At 53.5% G+C, this 20,710-nt stretch overlaps 2 protein-coding genes across 4 annotated transcripts; one reads left to right on the plus strand and one right to left on the minus strand.

Annotated features, from left to right (window-relative positions):
• Nucleotides 1-1,224: 1,224 nt before the first annotated feature.
• On the minus strand, nt 1,225-8,292 carry Ush1g (USH1 protein network component sans). Of its 2 annotated transcripts, XM_015990729.3 has the most exons (3): nt 7,927-8,292; nt 4,196-5,413; nt 1,225-3,095 (listed from the first exon to the last, which is right to left on the minus strand). In XM_015990729.3, the coding sequence occupies exons 1-3, from the start codon at nt 8,088-8,090 to the stop codon at nt 3,092-3,094; spliced, it is 1,386 nt and encodes a 461-aa protein (XP_015846215.1). In that variant the 5' UTR covers nt 8,091-8,292; the 3' UTR covers nt 1,225-3,091. The 2 variants fall into 2 exon arrangements, with proteins under 2 accessions (XP_015846215.1, XP_006997803.1); XM_006997741.4 differs by lacking the exon at nt 1,225-3,095 and having other exon boundaries at nt 4,192-5,413; nt 7,927-8,206.
• Nucleotides 8,293-9,616: 1,324 nt separating this feature from the next.
• On the plus strand, nt 9,617-18,113 carry Otop2 (otopetrin 2). Of its 2 annotated transcripts, none has more exons than XM_006997739.3 (6): nt 9,617-9,929; nt 10,772-10,908; nt 12,419-12,477; nt 12,874-13,007; nt 15,134-16,008; nt 17,943-18,113. In XM_006997739.3, the coding sequence occupies exons 1-6, from the start codon at nt 9,617-9,619 to the stop codon at nt 18,111-18,113; spliced, it is 1,689 nt and encodes a 562-aa protein (XP_006997801.1). The 2 variants fall into 2 exon arrangements, with proteins under 2 accessions (XP_006997801.1, XP_006997802.1); XM_006997740.3 differs by having other exon boundaries at nt 15,137-16,008.
• Nucleotides 18,114-20,710: the final 2,597 nt, after the last annotated feature.

The raw sequence follows: 20,710 nt of genomic DNA on the forward strand, positions 1-20,710 counted from the left end.
GTGTGTGTGTGTGTGTGTGTGTAGCAGGTCAGAGGGCAACTTATGGGAGTTCTCTCCTTCCACCACATGGGTCCTGGGGACAAAACTCAGGCCACCAGACTTGGCAGCAAGAACCTTTGCACTCTAAGCCATCTCGCTGGCCTCCATATTATAAGCGCATACTCTCCATGGGGCAAGGATCAATTTACTCTTTGGGGGATGAGAAAAAAACCAAAACAGCTGTAAAATTCTTCCCTTTATTGTACTTGAATCTTGACCAGCTACTGCCGCCCCAGAATCGCATCCTTGAGCCGCACTGGCCCCTGGAGACCCACGCTCCCATTGTGTCCACTCTGCCTGGACACTGACACTCCAGCCCACTCTGTCTTGTCTTTCAGAGTCTTTCTCACCCCTACGTCCTCGCCTGCACAGTCTTGGCAAGGACCAATGTGCCTTCCCAGAGGGAGGTGCAATAATTAAGATGCCCAGCTGTGGTCACAACTGCACATGCTGTGTAAGCCTGGCTGGCAGGATGGTGTCTTGGTCCTCTTGGTGACTTGGGTGTAGGACTGTGTCCCCAAGAAGACCTGTGTTCTTCACCTCTGACCTTTAACCTCTGAGGGCCTCAGTTTTCTCATCTGTAAAGTGGAGATAAGTAGCCTAGAACCTCTGGACGGTTGCTAGGTAACCCACCAGCTTCTCTATCCTATGTACCTTTCTAATTGGTACAGGGTCAGGCACATCATTAGGGATGGGACAAGGTGACCCCAGACTTGGCTAAGAAATCATAGCCTACTGCCCACCCACTTGGGAAAACATCCTTGAGAGAAGAGAGTATTGATCTGGAACCCCAAAAGACTTAGCAGAGCTAGGTGAGGGAATTGAGGACCCCCCCCCATTGGAGTCTGCAAGGATGAGAAAGCTCAGCTCCTGGGTGACAGGCAGCATCCTCAGGAGAACGGCTTCTTGCTGACTGCTGAGAGCCCTGGTGGGCCTGGTGGGAAGGGACAGTGCTATCCTGCCCTCAGCGGCTGCAGAGTTAGGGGTCAGAGCATAGGAGGGCAATGCCCAGGGATGCTGGGAATGATCCCTGCAGACATGTACAGAGGTGGAGGGCTCAAGGACCCCTCCAACAAACAGACCCCACATTTGCCCACCCTCCAACCCTCAATTTCTCTTCACCCCATTTCTCTCCCACCCACTTCCCAGTGCCTACTGAACAGAACACAAACACAACAACAATGTAGAACATGCTGTAAAAAAATATAATGAGCCTGAGGAAGGGTTTAGGGTACAACTGTGGGGATCACAGCATCTGGCCACCCCAGCGCACGGAGGAACCAGGAGGGGCCGAGGCAGTAAACAGTCAGAAGAGGTGAGAAACAGCAGTCCCTGGGGACTCTGAGAAAGAAGAGTCGGCACTTGGAGGTGGCCCCAGGCTTGGGCCCAGAAAACAAGAAGGCGAGGTGGGGGTGACTCGGGGTGGTGGTGGGAAAGAAGCCGGCTCCTCCACACTCAGGACTGCATGTGCATGGGTATGCACCTCCAGACAGAACACAGAGGTCTTCGGGTTCTTTCCTCTGCCCCAGGGAGCTCAAGGAGGAGCTAGAGGCTGTGCACACTCCCTGTTCTCTGAGCTCAGGTCCAGCATGGGATGCGAGTTCACTGCTGAGAAGGAGGAAGGGCATGTGGGGGGCGAGGAGGGGGGTTGGATGTGACCCTGCATGCATGTGGCTCCTGAGGGACTTAACCACATCTCTAACCTTGGTGTGGTGGGAGAGCCATGAGGACACACTTTTAGGACCTCCCTCTGGACTAGCCTTTGCTCTGGTTTTCATCTCCATACCATCACAGGGCTGGACACACAGTGAGTTCCCACTTCTCCATGATCCATGCCAAGTCAAAGGTAGCCCAGGCCTCTCCAGACCCTGAGGGAAATCCTCTGACCAACCCCAACACACACATACACACACTACACACACCCTATATGCACACTACACATATACACTACACACACACAATGCATACACCTTATATGCACACTACACACACACACACACACACCACACACCTATATGCACATTAATATATAAATTCACACAAAATGCACACACCCTATGTGCACACACCATACAGAGAGAGAGAGTGCCTTGGGAGCCGGGGCATGATCAGGACCTCAGGTTCTCCACATCTTCCAGAATCTTCCTCGCAGAGCTTTCCCACATTGGGCCTGACACAGACTGTGTCCAGCCCCTGCCTGTCTAGGCCTGGGAGACTCTGAGGCAGTTAGCAGAAGTGATTCTACAGTCAGGCACACTCGACTTCCAGGCCTGAGGGCCACAATACTGACGCACCTTGCTTCTAGGCCCCCTGGTCTTCGGGAGGCCCGGGGAAACCAGGCTGCACAGTGGAGTGGGGTGAAGCTAAAGGAGACCATTTGGGCTCCCAGAATGAGCTAGGAAAGTACCAGTTACACCAGTCTACCCAGCCTGGCTCTCCAGCGGTGGCCATGACCAGTGGGTGAAAGAGAAGGAACTGGCCTTTTGTGAGAGGGGATGTGCTAGGGAGTGAAAGACCAGGCATTTGGCTGAAGAGTCTGGCTGAGAAACCTCCCTCCTTGGGTGTATGAGGAGGGGGTACCCAAACTCTTCCGTTACACTAAGTAGGAAGCAGTAAGTTTCCAGCCTGAAAAAGAACAGGCCCCACCCCCACCCCCAAGAAGGGCTGGAGAGGATGGGTGGGTGGGGAGGTAATGTGCCTGCAACAGGTCAAGCTGCGCCCCCTTCACATTCTATTTCTAATCCGGGTCTGATGTCATCTAGCCCCCAGGACCAATCAGTCCCTAAGCACCAATCCTCTCCTAGTTGAGGGCTTCTCAATGAGGTGGGCTCAGGGGTTCCAACACTGCTCAGAAGTGGTGCTCTGGAATGTAGCCTGGAGAGGATACACCTCTCCTTCAGAGTGTGGACAGGGTTTTGAGGGAGATGATCCATGTGACCTTTGCTCTTGGAGAAGAGGCTGCAGGGATGGCAATTGTGAGGACCTCCGGTCCCCACCACGGGTTGTGGCAACTTGCAATTAATTCACTTTGGTCTGAGGAGAGGAGAATCTTTCATCTGTGGAGAGAGAGACAGACAGAACCCGGGTTTAGAAGATAGCCCTTGAGATATCATTTCCCTCCAAGACCAGCCACTCCAGTGACTTAGCTACCACCTCTCTCCTCAGGCTGGTGGTCAGGAAAGGGGACACTGACTCCCCCATTCCCTGAATTGTGAGCCAGACTGCCTTCTCACAGCCAGCCCTGCCCCAGGCACTTGGGGTAAAAGGCCTCAGATGCCAAACGGAAGGGCAGTGAGCTTGTGGGGTGCTCCAGTGGACAGGAGGGACGGGGAGGCTTTGAGCTGCTATGATCGCTTTTCTAAAAACACAGTTGTGCCTCCAAGGCTGCGGTTGGACCTGTTGGGAGCAGGGCTTGGGGACAGTAGATAAAACCCTCTGCCTTGAGGGTGTGGGCAGTCGAGATGAGGTGTTGGTGACACACCTCCATCCCAGAGCAGCTGGCTGCTCCCCAGGCTCTAGAGCCAAACCCAAGCCAAGATCAGGTCATCTCCACAGGGAACCATGATGAGGCATGGCGTGAACTGTAGGCTAATCCTTGATCTTCCACTGCCTCACCTGTGGCACACTGGGAATGGAGCTCAGGATTCAACAAAAACATTTGCTCAAGGACCTGGAAGGTGGCAGGGCTCAAAAACATCCCAGTTTGGGGGCTGGGAATGTAGCTCCGTCGGTAGAGAGTTCTTGCCTAGCATGCACAAAGCCTGGGTTCAGACCCCAGCACTTGGAAGGTGGATCAGAAATTCAAGGTCATTCTCAGCTACACAACAAGTTTAAAACCAGCTTGGGCTCCAGGAGACCCTGTCTGAAAGGCTTTTAAAATCCTAGCCATGATTACTCTGAATGTATCCCACCTGTACTAAAATGCTCATTTCCCCCCCCCACCCCCCACCCCCCACATTGGATTACCCCAAAACTATATCAGCTATGATAAGAAAGCCTCCAATTAGTAAACTGGCTAGTTGTTTTGTTTGTTTGTTTCTGAGCTGGTGATAATGGACCTCTTGTAGTTGATGACAGCTTTGATTTTTGTGGAATAAGGTGTTAAGCCCCCTCCCATAACTGAAAAGGTAGCTCCCCTCTCCCATACTGCACTCACAGCTCTGTGTCCTCCAGGGCCGGTGGGCGCTCCAGCGCCTGCCTGCGCCTCCTCACAGCCCCTAGAATCTTCTTCCGAGGCCCCAGGGGCACGCTGATGCTGCGGAGGTCGAGGTCTGAGCACAGCATCAGGGCCTCCAGGTCAATCTTCTCCTGCCGCAGGAGGGAGGCAAAGTCCTCCAAATACAAGGAAGCCAGGAAGGTCTCCAAGGGGCTGGTCTCGGGCTCCAAGTCCTCATCCAAGCCCAAGTCTAGCTCATCCCAGGGTAACTCCTCCCCGCAACTGCGGTCCTGCAAGCTGTTGGCACTGCCCAGGCTGTCGTCGTCCAGGCTGGGGGAACTCTGCAGCCGACCCCGCGGTGTCCCTGCCCCGTCCAAGCCCCCGTCCTCGCGGCCCAGCCCGTGCAGCCCGCTGCTCAGATAGTTCCTTCGAAACACCATGGTCCCCAGACCGGGGCGAGTAAACAAGGAGTCGTGGCCTGAGTCGGTGCTGACCTCCGAGTGGGCAGGCTCGGCAGCCAGTGTGGCACGAGAGACGCTGTCCTCATCCGAGAGGAACATGTCCCTGAGTGGGGCACGGCCCCACTCTTTGGGGTTGGCGTAGGTGCCCTGGCGCACAAACATCACATCGCTGCCTAGCTGCAGGCCCGAGAGCGACCGGACGCTTTTGCGCCCGTCCTCGGAGACCTTGAAGGTGCCCTCGCCCCCTTGCTTGCGCCTCTCCAGCTTCTTCTGGATCTTGGCCTTGCCCTTGGCCGTGCCGTGCAGTGTGGCCTGCGAGTAGGGCAGCTGGCTGCCCAGCGTCAGGTGTTGCAGCCGGCGGCTCAGGGTACTGGACGTGAGACTGGAGAAGCTGAGCGTGTCGGAGCGCTCCGCCAGCTCTCGCCGGTAGCGCCGCTCCATCCTCTCGTGGTGCTTGCGCTGCATCTTCGCGCACTCGCGGATGCGCCGCTCTGCCTCGCGGAAGGCCTTGTCCTTCAGCTTGCCCACCAGCTTGGGGTTGAGGCTGCTCTGCTTGGCTGCGATGGAGTCCAAATAGCGCACGCACTCCATGTGGCCCTTCATAGCGGCCATGTCCAGTGGCGTGTGGTAGTCATTGTCCAGGCACCAGATGTTGGCCCCGAAGGACACGAGGAAGGACAGGCAGTGCAGGTGGCCATTGGAAGCTGCCAGATGCAAGGGTGTGTTTCCCCAGATGTCACACTTATCCGGATCACCCCTGAGAGGAAGGATGAGTCCTTTTAGCAAGCCAGACCGTGGGCTCAGGTTGGAGGTATAAGAAATCTGGGTTGGGGGGAACCAGAAAAAGAAAGGAAAACCCAAAGACATTGAAAGCATCCTGGGCCTGCAGCACAGCATCCCCTAAAGCAGAGGTTCTCAAACTATGGGTCGCAAACCCAATAGGGTCACATATCAGATATCCTGTGTATCAGATATTTACATTACGATTCATAACAGTAGCAGAATTATAGTTATGAAGTAGCAAGGAAGTAATTTTATGGCTCAGGAATCACCACAACACTATATTAAGGGTCGCAGCATTTGGAAGGTTGAGAAGCATTGCCCTAAAGAAATCTATGGGGCTGGGCGGTGGTGGTGCACGCCTTTAATCCCAGCACTTGGGAGGCAGAGGCAGGTGCCAGGTGGATCTCTGTTAGTTCGAGGCCAGCCTGGGCTAACAAGTGAGTTCCAGGAAAGGCGCAAAGCTACACAGAGAAACCCTGTCTCGAAAAACCAAAAAGAAAAAAAAGAAAAAAAGAAAGAAAGAAATCTATGGGGCTGAGCCCTAGACTCCGAAGAGATGAGCCAACAGATGTATCAGGACTGAGCACAGCACCGGGGTGTGGGAGTGTGGTGGTGTGGGAATGTGGGGGATGGTCCAACCTACAAAGGGGCGGGGCTACCTAGGAGGCGGGGTGGGGCGGGCCTTCCTCTACAGAAGGGAGGGCTGGGAATCTCAGGGGATAAATATTTGATGCGCTGAAAGAAAAGAGTGAATTATTCATGGACCCTTCGGGGAGCTGGCCCAGAGAGGTGGTGGGCCAGGGCTGAGTCTGGGTCTCTAGGCGGGTGAGGTGGTTTGTGAAGCCACATGTTACAGGGTGATTGTGTGAGAGGACTAGAGGGTGGTGCGTGCCGGGCTTAAGTTTGGAAGAGCGTGAGAGGGTGCTTGCTGGCATGCAGTGGGCACCGCCATGTCTGCAGGGAGCAGGGCCAGGCCTGGCAACGCCAGTGTTAGAGCAGGTGTCGGGTCTTGGCCTGGGCCAGAAGGGGACTGTGGGGACAGCCAGAACTGGAAAGGAAGAGGGCCTGAGACCTGACTGTACTGCTCTCCCTTGTTCAGGTTGCCCTTTGAAGCCGCTGGCCTGGCGCCCTCCAGCAACCCTCTGTCATGTCCTCCGGGTCTGACTCCCGGCCCATAGCCCAGCTCCTGCTGCCTTCTCTGGGAATCTTGCCTCTCTCTTTCTCTCTGGTCCTAGCACGAGGCCCTGCTCCACACTAATGAAGCCGCAAGGCCTCCCAGAGCCGGGGAAAGAATCACTCCCTTGTCTCAACACCTCGCAGCACACCTCCCACCCCACCCCCACTTCAGCTTGCCCCTCTGACTGCCAAGTCCACAGACCCTCCCTCATCAAGTACAAATCCTTGACCCTGCAGGGCTTTGGAGAGCCAAGGACAAGCCCTGTTTCCTTTACACCCCTGCATGAGACTCCCATGAGTCTCTCTGACGGATGCACAGGGGGAATGACATACTGTGTGCCCTGCTGGAGTCTCGGCCTCAAATGCCTAACAGTCTAATCCCGACTGTTCCCACCTGCTGTTAGACCCAGGGCGCTGTCAGAGGGAGAAAGAAGCCCTTCACCCATGCACTCAGGCCCTCCAAATACCAGGGCCAGTACAATCCCCCCCCCCTTGACCCCTAGAGCCTGAGTCATTCACATGAGCCCTCTTGGGGCAGGCGTCCTTTTCCTTTAGGATATTTCAAGTAATGTGATTTAGTTCCCTCCCCCCAACTCACTTCAGTGACCCTGGTTCCTTCATTGCTTGACCCCTCCAGGTGGATTCAGTGCCCACCCTCCCTCCCGTGACAACTCCAGAGGGAGGGTCGGGGCAGACGCTCCCTCCACACACCATGGCTTCCCACTCTTCCTGCCATGGGGGAGGGGTACAGAGAGCTCATCACGGGCTGAACCAGTGACATTTGGTAGTGTGGACAGTGCCCATAAATCTCAGGAGTGGAGTGGTGAGAAGATGCAGGTCAGTGGGAGACTCGTCCTGTGGGAGCCATTGGTGCTGTGGGGCAGCCTTTTGACTCCCAGTTTGGGGAGCAGGCAGTGAAGGTCTCTCCTTTCTGGCCCCCACTTGTAGGCCCTTGGAGACTTCTCAGCCTTCTCTCTGGTTCCCACCTTCCCCTCATTCTTGCCTCCAGGTACCCCCAACCCAGCAATGTTTTTGACCTTTGACTTACTCTGCAGCCCCCATCCCATAATCATAGACACCCCCTCATTTTAGTTCCTCTCCTCTAAGCCCTACATACAGTTCCCAAGTGTCACAAGCCTCAGCTGATCTCTCCTCCACGTGTGTCTCTCAAAGTGTGGCAGGCTGCACCACCTTAGAGGCTATCCATACGGAAGAGGGCACCTCAGGGGGAAGGAAGGGTAAGCGATGCCATGAGGTTCGGGACACAGGGTTCTTACGGTTGCCTGCTGGCTGGGCAGAGGGTATACTCACCCTCGGCTCACAATGAGACGCAGCGACTCCAGGTTGCCATGGTAGGCAGCCCAGAGGGTGGGGGTCATGCCATCTTCGTCGGGGGCATTCAGCTCCTTCCGGGTGGCCTCCTTGAGGAGTTCCAGGTAGCCATCCCTGGCGGCCCGGTGATACTGGTCATTCATGGCGCCCGAGTTGGAAGGGTCGGGCAAAGGGCACCGAGAAATGGCCCCCGACGGGGAGGGCAGCCGGATTAGTACTGAAACATGGGTTTGAGGGAAGGGTCTGGGCAGGGGCCTGTGCCACCAGCCCCTGCTGCTGCAGATGGAGGATGCAGAGCGCCAGAGCCACGACTACAGAGGACTACAGACTACACAGGACATCTGAGCCGCGCACCAGGGGAGGGAGGGGGGAAATCTCTCACTGCCCAGGAGCCGCCCAGGAGCTTCCCCTGGGTCCTAAACGCCCTGCTTTTCAGCACACGGGTGACTCAAGTGAAGTCCAGCTCTCTCGCGCCAAAAGCGTCTACTCTGGCGTTGCGCCCCTTGAGGTTCAGTACAGGGACATTTAGTACGTCCTCGACAGAGCTCCGGGTGCTGGACTCCCTGATTTCTTCACTCGTCAAAAGGAACGGGCCAAGGGTTGGAGAGTGGCGTCTGAGGGTGGGATGGAAAGGCAGTTCTGATCCGGAGGACAGTGGCCTAGAGGGTCGGGAAGACCCACTCACTGCAAGACAATCCGCGAGCCGGGCACCGCAATCCCTGCAGAGCTAGCCTAATCGCGTGGGGTCGGACAGCAGCTCTCCAGCAGGGGGTGCTAACCTACTGCAAGCCGGCTTCGGGCACCGCATGGGAACCAGACTTTGCAGCATCCAACAAGCATCTCCGGGAAGCAGTAGTAAGGGATACAGGAAGACCGAACTTGGATCATTCTGAGGGCAGGTGGGGAAAGGTTGAACTATTGTCCCGATCTCGGGGCAGCAAGCAAGATCCAAGATATAGTTGGCTCCTGAGCTGCAACGGCATCTAGGTGCAGGCTGGCACTGGGGGTGGGGGTCAGCTCTACAGGCTTTGGGTGGGTGCTGTCTCTTAGTACCAGGTTGAGGTGGGTATTGGGGACGGAGGACTCGCTAGGTACCGCAGTATGGGGCCGCACCTGGACTCTGGCCACGCCAGCGCAACAAGGTGAGGGAATCTTAACAGGTAAATATAAATCTCACCTTATCTGGCTTCCCTAAATTCAGCTCGGAGAAAAGATGGATCATGTGAGTGGGACTGAGAGGTTTATGGAGCCGAGCTCTTGTGGCTGTAAATCACTCTGCCCTCTCCGGTATAAAGCACTGGTCCAGCCCGGCGTGGGAGAGAGGAGACGCTCGCTGCCCCTTGACCCCCAACTTGGTGTTGGCTCCCGGTGCAGCCAGGTGCGTGGCCCTGTCATATTTGGGGAGTGGGACCTTGTGCGGGATCCCGCCTAGTGCCACTACTTCTTTCTGTGCAATATTTCTGGTCCAGGTGGGAAAGGTTCAGTCTTCAGTTTTTCTCTTCTTCTTCCCCGGTGCTTGGTCTAGCACCCTTAGTTCCCACATTCCGGGGTCCCCAAATCCAGGGATCATGTAGGAGGAAAGAAGAGCTCCCCGGGTTGACCTGGAATCCTGTCCTCCTTCACCCTCCCCCCACAGTGATCCCTTCAACCTCCTCCAGTCGCCCCCACCATGTCGGAGGAGCTGGTCCCGCATCCCAAGGAGAGCCTGCCGGGACCTCGGGCAAGCCCCCGCGAGGTGTGGAAAAAGGGCGGCCGCCTGCTGTCGGTGCTGTTGGCTGTCAACGTGCTGCTGCTGGCCTGCACGCTCATCAGCGGCGGTGCCTTCAACAAGGTGGCCGTGTATGACACCGACGTGTTCGCGCTGCTCACCGCCATGATGCTCCTGGCCGCGCTGTGGATAGTCTTCTACCTCCTCCGCACTGCGCGCTGTCCGGATGCCGTGCCCTACCGGGATGCGCATGCCGGCCCCATCTGGCTCCGAGGTGCCCTGGGAGATCCGGACAAGAGTAGGGTGGGCGCGGTGGGGAGCTGCAGTCTGGGGCTCATGGAGGATCTGCAGGGTGTGAGTTTGGGTAGATAGAGGTAAAGTTCCCTGGGAAGAGTGATGTGACCAGAGCTCATTGGGGTGGGATGGAGATGTAGGGTGGAGGGAGGGAAACGGTCCTAGAGGGTAAAGAGAGGTGGAAGCTTCTTTGCCTTGTCTAAAGACTGGACAGAGCAGGTCATGCACAGCCTTTGACTGTGAGCAAAAAAGCTCACAAGTTCTGTCTTGAGGCTTTCCCCTTGTCTGTGCAGTGGAGGGGACCCAGATTGTCCACCCTCTTCCCACTCACTCACACGCTCATCTTCCAACCACCTATTCATCTCCCAGCCCTTCAGTTTGCCCATGCACCTGTTCATCATCCATTTATCTGTCCCTCACCCTCTCCACGCATTCCTCCACCCATCCACCTGTTAATGCCCTCATCCATCCACCCAGTCATCTCTCAGTCCATCCATTAGTCCACTCATCTATTCATGCTTCCATCCATTCATGCTCCCAACCTCTCCACTCATCCACCCATCCACCTGTTCATTTACACACTCAACCTTCAATCCACCCATTCATTCATCTTTCAGTCACACATTTGACCATTCATGTATTCATCCATCCATTCACTCATCCTCCCACCCTCTCCACTGGCCCATTCTTCCATCCAATTGTCCACCCATTCTCTCCACCCCCTCCCAACTAGCCACTCCCCCTCAGAACCTATCCTCCACCCTACAAGCCCTCTCTCCTGCCTCTCTGATACACTGCTCTCCTCCTGGCCCTGATTCTCAGGTGGGCTTGTGCTGTTTGGGATTTGTACCCTTGTTATGGATGTCTTCAAGACTGGCTACTACTCCAGCTTCTTTGAGTGCCAGTCGGCCATCAAGATCCTGCACCCCATCATCCAAGCTGTGTTTGTCATTGTCCAGGTGGGTAGAAGGGACGTCCCCTATGGGGAAGAGCCTGATGCTTGGCAAGAGCTCAGGAGATCTGAGCTCCACACGTACCCACCCCCCACCCCTGAGCAATCCAGTAACTGGAATCAGACTGTGGTAGGGATCATATGAGCCCATAAACGGGGACACGCTGACTCATGAAGTGGTGTCTAAATGTGAGTTCCTACTTAGGGGTGCTGCAGTTTGATTTCAACCTAAGTGGTGCCAGTAATTAACACCTAGGAGGTGCAAGTTGTGACAGCTGGCCCTGTCTGATAGAACCTCGGGTGTCCATGGAGGGCATCAGTCTCTGACTAGGGTTGTGCTATGGCCATGACCATGGCTACGGCTCGTTTGATCTCAGCGATAGCTCTATATCTGATATTTGTTTAGGAGGCAGGGCATCCCGTAACCATAATTTTTCAGACAAGTTCAAATCAATTTCTTTTCTTTTTCCTCTTGTGACTCACTTCACGCAGCCCAGACTGGCCTTGAACTCCCAAGTGCGGGGATTTTGGGAGTGTGTCACACCTGGCGTGTCACACTTGGCTCTCTAGTTTTTTTTGTTTAATGTGTTGCATAAAGACCATTTTGAAAGCACTGACTCAGCTGCGGCAGGACTGCTCTTGCATGGGACCAGAAGAGAAGTTCACCTTGTAGTACAAGGAAGCTGACCAGGGATGGTGCCATGCCTTGAAGCATCTCCCTGGCACCCAGATCCCACAGTGCCACACACATGTGGCTGTGGCACTTAATGTAGCTTTAGTCTTTTACATTTTATAAGTTTGAAGAATGGTCAGGAAAAATGGAAACACAAATACCCCCACATCAGGAAGTCCCACGGCAGGGACTCAGCGACAGTCAGATGAGGGCAACGTCTTTCAGATCCACAAAATCTCCTTCCTTCTTCAGAAGGAAGAAGACAGCAGGGGATGTGGACAGAGAGGCCAGAGGTGTTGATAGGACAGTAAGGAGTTCAAGGCAACTCTCTGCTACATAATGAGTTCAAGGCTAGCCCTTGGGAAGCAGAGGCAGACAGACATCTGTGAATTTGAGGACAGCCTAGACTACATATGGAGTTCCAGGTCAACCAGAGCTGCATAGAGAGACCCTGTTCAGCAACAATAAAACCCAAAGACCCTTTTTACCTTGAGCAAGATCTAGTCTGAGCCTGGCCTTGCTCCCAGAAATCTGTCACTTGGTAGCCAAGACCCCACTTGCCCCTCTATCACTCCAGGCCCTCCAAATCTCACCAAGATGAAAATGTCATACAGGCAAAGTTTGAGCTAATCTTTAAGGAACAAAGAGCCACCTTTTTAAAAAGCAAGCTGAAGTATAGAGTAGAAAGAAAAATTATTCCTTTTCCTTTGTAACGCTAAAATAAACTTGATTAGTCTAAGGGTTATTGGAGTAGAGAAAGTGTCATACTGGGCATGGGTGGGCACTGCGTTCTGAGACTAGCCCATGTACACAGTATTGAACCTGTCCCTCTCTCTGTGTGTAGACTTACTTTCTCTGGGTCTCTGCTAAAGACTGTATCCACACCCACCTGGACCTGACCCGGTAAGAACCACGGTTCGGTGTCTGTGGGCCAAGGGCTCACCTGGCATGAGAGAGGAGACTTGTCATCCTGGGTGTGGCCCTTCCCCCTAAGTCCTGGGTGGGGTTTCAGCCACCCCTTCCTCTTTGTAGTCTTACTTTCCACTGCCTGGACCATGCCCTTTCCCCTAGTGGGGCCTGAGCCTGAGGACACCCGCTGGCCCTCTCTTATCTGGCATCCCACCAGCCTGAGTCTTGCTTCCAAGTTCAATCCCCCTGTTGATCGGGGCCCATCCGCCTTCTCATTTTATAACCCCGTTTCTCAGGAGGGCTCCCGACCCTGCCTTGCTTTGCCGGGGACCCATAGTGAGTCCAAGGCTCACGGGCCTTTCATTCTCCTGGCCCATCGTTCTGAAACAGGTGTGGGCTCATGTTCACCCTCACCACCAACCTGGCCATCTGGATGGCAGCCGTCGTGGATGAGTCCGTGCACCAGGCCCACTCCTACAGCAGCTCTCTCGGCAACACCAGCCACACCCGCCTCGCCCCTGACCGTAAGTTCCCTGTTAGCACTGGTCCTGCGGCTGCCAGGCACTGGATGGGTGCTTGGAGTGTTCACAGTCAGTCAACCATGCCTTTGCCAGGGCACGGTGGTAAAGGGAGAAGCCGTGGGCCTCCTCCCACTCCAGGCGCTCCCTCGGAGTTGTGAGTAGAGGCAACTAGGAACCCGAGACTATGGTGTATTTCCTCACCCTCGAGGGTACAGTCTTAGCCACGCTGTCCAAATCTCCATCCCACCAAGAAGGAGCCCAAGCTTCCAGAAGGAAGGACGAGAGTGACGGCATCGAGGAAGGGAAGTGAGACAAAGTGGTTCAGCCTTTCCAGCCAGGGGAGGAAGGAAAGGCAAGAAATCCAACCCCAGTGTTATGACGTCATGGTGACATCATCACTTGGACATATGACTGCCTCAAATGTTCTACTTAACAACTTCCCTTTGGAGATACCTATCACTCCTGTTACTAATGTTCCTATTTTATAGAAGCAGACACTAGGCACAGAGAGGCTAAATAGTAGCCCAAGGTCACACAGCCTAAAATGGAAGTGTTCAAATGCACCTTTGCTTTTAGCCAGTGAGTTACCCTGAGAAAGAACATCCTTCACAGTCCATTCACTGGTTCTAGATCTCTGGACTTCTCCTCTATGCAGGGCCGAACTAGATAACTAAGACTCCCACATATACCAACAACCCCTATTATCACAGGGGAGGCTTCAGAAATTGGAAGCATGACCCTGGCCTGCAAAGAGACCCCAGTGTAGAAGGACTGATAAGAGCCACCCGGTGTGTACAGGGACTCTTGATGATGGAGAAGACAGCCCCAGACAGGTGGTCACCTTAACAGGTGAAACTCCAGAGCAGGAGAGGCTACAGTATTAGGAGTTATCCGTTTTTCCTTGGCTCACCCATTAGTTCTCACACCTCACTGGCCCTCAGATTCTTCATCTACAGATCCCACTGAGGTAGCTCTGGAGGCAAAAGAGCCATTTACGGAGGCCCCAGGCACCCTAGGCATCACATTCTGAACCCCCCCTCATTGTGGCACCAATGATGGGAATCGTGGTGGGGGTCTGGACACAGCAGCTGGAGCTCTGAGCTGTCAAATGTGGAGAGAGCTGTAGGGAGCTGATCTGGGGGAGAGTGCCTCCTTTTATGAGGACCAGAGCGTGCTTAACTCAGGGAGCTAAGTGTCCTCATGGATCAGGAGGGACTGGAGAAATGGAGGTGCTCAGATTTGTAGTTCTCATTTTCTTTTTAATTTCTGTTTGAGTGTGTGTGTGTGTGTGTGTGTGTGTGTGTGTGTGTGTGTGTGTGTGTGTGTGTGTATACAGAGGTCATAAAACAACTTTCAGGAGTCGGCTCTCTCATTCCACCCAGGAATTACACTTAGGTCATAGGGTTGGTGGTAATTGGTGGCAAGCACCTTTTTATCTGCTGAGCCATCACACTGGCCCTCCACCTCATTACTTTCTGAGACAAGTTATCTCACTCAACCTGGACCTCACAGCCTCAGCTAAACTGGCTGGCCAGAAAGCCTCAGGAATCCCCTGCCTCCACCATGCCAAGCTTGCTTTCTTTCTTTCTTTCTTTCTTTCTTTCTTTCTTTCTTTCTTTCTTTCTTTCTTTCTTTCTTTCTTTCTTTCTTTTTCTTCCTTCCTTCCTTCCTTTCTTTCTTTCCTTCTTTCTTTCTTTCTTTCTTTCGTTTTTGTTTTTCAAGACGGGGTTTCTCTGTGTAGTTTTGGTGCCTGTCCTGGATCTCCCTCTGTAGACCAGGCTGGCCCCAAACTCACAGAGATCCGCCTGGCTCTACCTCTCAAGTGCTGGGATTAAAGGCTTGTACCACCACCGCCCGACTCCCAACTCTGGTTCTTATGCCTGCATGCCAAGTGCTTTATAAACTGAGGCTTCTCCAAGCCCCAGATTTTTATTGTTTTACTTTTTTATTTTTAGCACTGATTTGTCTTGTAGTGTCTGGCACAACAAATAATTGTGGAATGAGTGAAGACTCCAGACCCTGTGAGGTCCTTTGGGCTGCGGTGGTAACTGGCAGAGGGAACCACGGCTCTCACTTGTCACAAACTAGAAGAGGAGGGTAGAGCCCAGCCTGTGTCCTTCTCCCCACAGCAGAGCGTGCAGGCACCGCCGGAGGGGACCCGTGCCCCTGCAGCACAGCCATCTGCCAGATCTTCCAGCAGGGCTACTTCTACCTGTATCCCTTCAACATCGAGTACAGCCTCTTTGCTTCTACCATGCTGTACGTCATGTGGAAGAACGTGGGCAGACTGCTTGTGTCCACCCATGGCCACGGCCACACACCGTCCAGGGTCAGCCTCTTCCGGGAGACCTTTTTCGCTGGTCCAGTCTTGGGCCTGCTTCTCTTTGTTGTGGGCCTGGCTGTCTTCATCCTCTATGAGGTCCAGGTAAGTGGAGAGAGAGGCCATACCCAGCAGGGCCTGGTCACCTACTACAGCTTCAACATCGTCTGCTTGGGGCTCATGACTTTGGTCAGCCTGAGTGGCTCAGTCATCTATCGTTTTGATCGTCGGGCCATGGACCACCATAAAAACCCAACACGTACCCTGGATGTAGCCCTGCTAATGGGCGCTGCCCTGGGCCAGTATGCCATCTCCTACTACTCCATTGTGGCCGTGGTGGTGGGCTCACCCAGGGACCTGCTGGGGGCACTCAATCTGTCACATGCTCTGCTCATGATTGCCCAGCACACCTTCCAGAATGTGTTCATCATTGAAAGCCTCCACCGAGGACCGCCTGGGGCTGAGCCTTGTGAAACGCCCCCCAAGGAGCCCTGCCAAGGCATCACCTTTGCCAACCTGGATGCCATTCATACCTTGCCCTCCTGCCCACCCACCCCCAGGCTGGTCAGCCCCAACCCAGAAAGTCCCCAGGAAGCAGTGGCCATCATCTCAGCCCCCAGGTGCCACTGGCGACGTCGGTGCCTAAAAGACATCTCTCTGTTTCTTCTACTCTGCAATGTCATTGTGAGTAGTTGAGGGATGTGAGGGTGAGTGGGGTGGGAATGCTCCTAGATTGGGGGAAGATTGCTGACCGCTCAACCTTCTCTGTCTTGCCAAAGACAGAGAAGACTCATTCTAGAATTTTATATAGGCACAGATTCGGAGAGAGAAAGCTGCAGCCTTTAGGCAAACAGCCTTTCAGGGCGCAGGGAGCATGCAATCCCAGCCCTCTGGCGTGTAGGCAGCTGATGAGGGGTCCCGGGGAAGGCTGACATGGGGGCTGGGTGGAAGTGAGAGGGAGCTGAGAGCTGATGTGGAGGGGTGGAGGCCCTCACCCCCAGGTGGGAGGTGTGACTGCTCCCAGGATCTTGTGACCTGCTGGCTTCTCAGAATAATTGGAGCAGCCTCAGGAAGTCGCAAAGATCAGCGTAAGTGTGAGCAGTCTGTTGGCAGGCTGCAGCAGAGAGCCTGCTGGGAAGAGCGGTGTGTACAGCAGCTGCCCCCTCTCAGATGACTTGGCAAAGAGTGAGAGGCTTCATCCAGTACAAGCATGTTCTCTGGAAAGAAATACCCCAAAGCAGAAACCCTCGTAGTAAGACGGTACCCCCACAGAGGAACATTCCTAGTTTACCTACACCCAGCATAGCTGTGCTCCAGTGTAGACACGATCCCCACCACAGAAATATCTGATACAGAAGCATGCACCTATGAAGACAGTCGGCCTCGGGATCTGCAGGCCCCAGGATTTGCCCAACCCTCAGATGGAGAATACTAGGGGAAAATTCCCATCATATTGAACATATTTTTCCCTTGGCATTATGCCCTAAACAAAACAAAGTACAAACTATTTCTATAACATTTATATATATTGTGGACACTAATTTGAAGTATACAAGAAGACGTATGTAAGTCATTTTCTGTATCTTTTTATGTAAGGGAATTGAACATCCTTGTGTGCTGGTTCCCAAAATACTGCTTCCAAGACCAGTTCTTTAACCAATCTACACCAAATGATAACTGTGTATCTCAGGCATATCCTGAGGCTGGGAATATGAACCTCTATGCAGACTTCCAACAGTCAATTTTGCTTTAAAGAAAAAAGCATTTCAGTCTTCAAGCTCTGGCCTTACCAGGAGAAGCAATAATGCTCAAAGCCTCATTGTATCTAGGGCCCGCTTTGGTAATATGGCCTCTCTGCCTCTGCCCCTCCCCCACCTCCAGCCTGGCCTTGAGGTTGAGAGCTACCTTCCAGCCATTCTTGCTCCACGTATCTGAGTCGAAACCAGTCTTGGCAGCATCCTCCTACTGCTCATTTTCTAGAAGAGAAACAGACTCAGGAGAGGCTGTGATGTCCCCCGAGAATGGAGTTAATTGGCATAGGGGTTAGGCTAGCCTTGAGGACTTTCTGTCCCCATCTCCCACACCCATAAGGAAGGTCTGAGTTCCTATCTGGAGGTGAAGCAGGAGTCTAGCCATTGACTTCTCCCACACATGGAAGGGACAAGGAGGAGACGTGAAACAGGAGTAGAGCTCCTGGAGGGCTGGAGTGGGGCGGCCTTCTGGCTACGCTTTGACCCTCACCACCCCCGCACCCTCCCACCCCTCCCCAACTCTTCCCTCAGCTTGATTGAGTCTACTGTCAGTACTCAAACACACTTCTCCCCAGAGGCCCCTTCAGCTGCTTGTATCAATTCCTCACATCACCTTCTGAAACTTCCACCTGATAGGGAGGCCAAGGGTGGGAGGGGCGACTTCAGATGGGTCCCCAGCCTAGGAGTGGGCCAGTTTGATTAGACACACTTCCTCCACTCCTCACCCAGGCCCTGTCCTCTATGCTAGAGGTGGGTGACAGTCTCTGATGGCCACCAAACTAGAAGGCTAGGATCCCATTCTTTCATGCCCAACAAAGCCCACAGAAGTCACAAGCAGGCTCCTGATGCACCCCTCTCCCCCCACAGCTATGGATCATGCCTGCCTTCGGCGCCCGCCCGCACTTCAGCAATACCGTGGAGGTAGACTTTTACGGTTACTCCCTCTGGGCGGCCATCGTCAACATCTGCCTGCCATTCGGCATCTTCTACAGAATGCATGCTGTCTCCAGTCTGCTGGAGGTCTATGTGCTGTCCTGAAGCGCCACACAGGAACAGGACAGAGGAACCCCAACTCCTCTGGGAGTGAACTGGGCTGGCACTCACTCCCTGCCTGCCTGAAACTAGACTTTTCATCGAAGTTTATTTTTCCAGGATGAATTTTTAAATCAAAATTGAGACGTGCCCATCTACTCCTGCATGACCTTGGAGCCTGGAGAGACCCAGGCAGGGAAATGAGTCCCTGCAAGCATTCCCTAGGACCAAGCAGGATCTGGAAATACGGTCTCTGGCTCTATCTCTAATTCCAGCCGTGTGGCCTGTGCACTGTCTGGAGCTAGGAACCAATAAACCTGCAACTGCACTTTGTCCCCAATTCTTGTCTCAGTGCCTTGCCCGCCCGTGATGATCACAGGAGAGGAACCTGGGGGTCTGAGCTGGAAAGGCTCAAGGTTTTCAGACATCCACCTTTTCAGTGGGTGAGCTGAGCTGAGTCCAAGCTTCAGGCTTTCTCAACTGTGGATGACAGGGTGACTGGGAGGGACCAATGAAGTGCCCATGAATGTGACTGTCTTTCTTATGATCCGGGGGAAGTTAGGGAAGACTGATTCAATCTAATGTTTACAAAGAAGGAAACCAAGGCTCATGGATATAAAAAGACAGAGCCTTTATATCAACAATAATTTGTCAATTGTGTGTGTGTGTGTGTGTATGTGTGTGTGTGTGTGTGTGTACTTGCACATATGTACAGGTGGGTGTAGAGGCCAGAGGTCAACCTCAGGGAGCTCTCCACATTTCCCTCTTCCCATTCCCATGTGTGTGAGGACGTGTGTGTACAGATGTGTGAGGGTGTGTGTGTGTGGTGTGTGTGTGTGTTTGAGAGGGTGTGTGTACAGGTGTGTGAGTGTGTGTAAGAGGATGAGTGTGTACTTGTGAGTGAGGGTGTGTATGTGTGAGGGTGTGTGTACAGGTGTGTGAGTGTGTGTGTGAGGATGAGTGTGTACTTGTGAGTGAGGGTGTGTGTGTGTGTATACACGTGTGTGAGGACATATGGAGGCCTGAGGTTGGTGACAGGAACCACCCACTCTTCCACTTCCATCTTACTCTTTGAGGAAGGGCCCCTCAATCAGATTCGGAGCCCACTTCGTCTGGCTCATCTTGGTAGTGCACTAACCTAGGGATTCCGTCTCTGCTTCCCAAGGCTGGGAGGAAAAAGAAGCCACCACAGCCACAGGGCGTTTGCCATGTACGTGAATTCTGGGGATCTGCACAAGTGCTTTAACTGCCGAGCCAGCACTGGGTTCGCCTCCCGGAATGCTATCAGATCCTGTGGGGCTGGAGCGCTGGAAGAGCAGCCAGTGCTCTTAACCGCTGACTGACAGTCTCTCCAGCCCTATCGTGTAAGTCAGGGTTTCTCAGGGTTCACCAAATCACCACAGCTCCCTAGTCCTGAGCTCTAGAGATCTTCCTGCCCCTCCTCACAACCCTTCTATTGTAAGCGTGGGACTACCTGGTGTTGGAGAGCCAGCTCAGGTCTTCACACTTGTGTGGCAAACACTGCTGACTGAGCTGTCTGTCTCCCCAGCCTTCAGACTTCCTCCTTTTTATGAGCAGTAGAGGTTTTTGTTGTTGTTGCTAACATGTTTTTAACTGATACATAGTAATTGTAAAGTGCGCCATTTCAGAGTACAATGTGTCAGGATCGGATCCGAGGACTGGCATATTGGTTGCCTCAGACGGACCGAGAACATCGTGTATGTGTGTTGGGAGCATTCAAAGTCCCTCTGTTTGCTGTTGTGAAATATGCAATGGATTGTTGCCAGCCATTGTCACCCTCCTGTGCTTCAGAACCACAGAAGCTAATCTTCCTGTCCATCTGAACCTAAACCCATTAACCCTAAGCAGCAGGCATTTTCCTTCAGACACGGCAGGAACACCAGGAGCTTGAGTTCTAGATAGAAAAGGTGGTTCCAATTTAAGAAAGGCTGGGGGAGTCCTCACCCCCAGGGGCCACCCATTACTTACTCTGCTTGGGGTCCTTTAGGAACCCCTCCAAAGCCACAAGGCTGCTCTGCTACAGCTGTGTACAGAGATGGAGGAGGGAGGAAGGGTCAGAGCTGGTGTCTGGTTATTGCGTTGGTTTTTTTGAGACCGAGTCTCATGGAGTCCAGCTGGCCTCTAACTCCCTATGTAGCCAAGGATGATCTTTAACTCCAGATGGATGTACCTCCCCACCCAAGTACTGTGATTACAAGTGTCATCACTCAGCTTGTTTATTTTTAATTTTTCATTACATTTTAATTTCTGTGTGTGAGTGTGTGTGTGTGTTCACCTGCTGTGGCGTGTGTACCAGTGGAGGTCAGAGGACAATGTGCAGAATCAATTCTCTCCACCCACCTTATAGGTCCCAGAGATGGAACCCGGGTCCCACTGACTCATCTCACCAGCACCAGCCCGTTTAGTTAGTTAGTTAGTTAGTTAGTTAGCTAGTTAGTTAGTTTAGTTAGTTTAGTTAGTTTAGTTTAGTTAGTTAGTTAGTTAGTTGGGTGTGAGATTTAGAGATTGGAAGGGAGACCTCACAGCCAGGAAGGAGGGAGAGCCAGACCTGGATTAGGCTGAGGACCGTGCTGGGAGCGGTG

Source organism: Peromyscus maniculatus, chromosome 8 (assembly GCF_049852395.1).
Source record: "Peromyscus maniculatus bairdii isolate BWxNUB_F1_BW_parent chromosome 8, HU_Pman_BW_mat_3.1, whole genome shotgun sequence".
Taxonomy (NCBI): Eukaryota; Metazoa; Chordata; class Mammalia; order Rodentia; family Cricetidae; genus Peromyscus; species Peromyscus maniculatus.

Excerpts from the sequence above, each read along its gene's own strand:
- Ush1g (XM_015990729.3), bottom strand. The coding sequence starts at position 8,090 with ATGAATGACCAGTATCACCGGGCCGCCAGGGATGGCTACCTGGAACTC. Across the intron at positions 5,414-7,926 it reads CGTCTCATTGTGAGCCGAGG|GGGTGATCCGGATAAGTGTG; the intron begins GTGAGTATACCC and ends CCTTCCTCTCAG.
- Otop2 (XM_006997739.3), top strand. The coding sequence starts at position 9,617 with ATGTCGGAGGAGCTGGTCCCGCATCCCAAGGAGAGCCTGCCGGGACCT. Across the intron at positions 12,478-12,873 it reads ACCCACCTGGACCTGACCCG|GTGTGGGCTCATGTTCACCC; the intron begins GTAAGAACCACG and ends GTTCTGAAACAG. Across the intron at positions 13,008-15,133 it reads CACCCGCCTCGCCCCTGACC|CAGAGCGTGCAGGCACCGCC; the intron begins GTAAGTTCCCTG and ends TTCTCCCCACAG.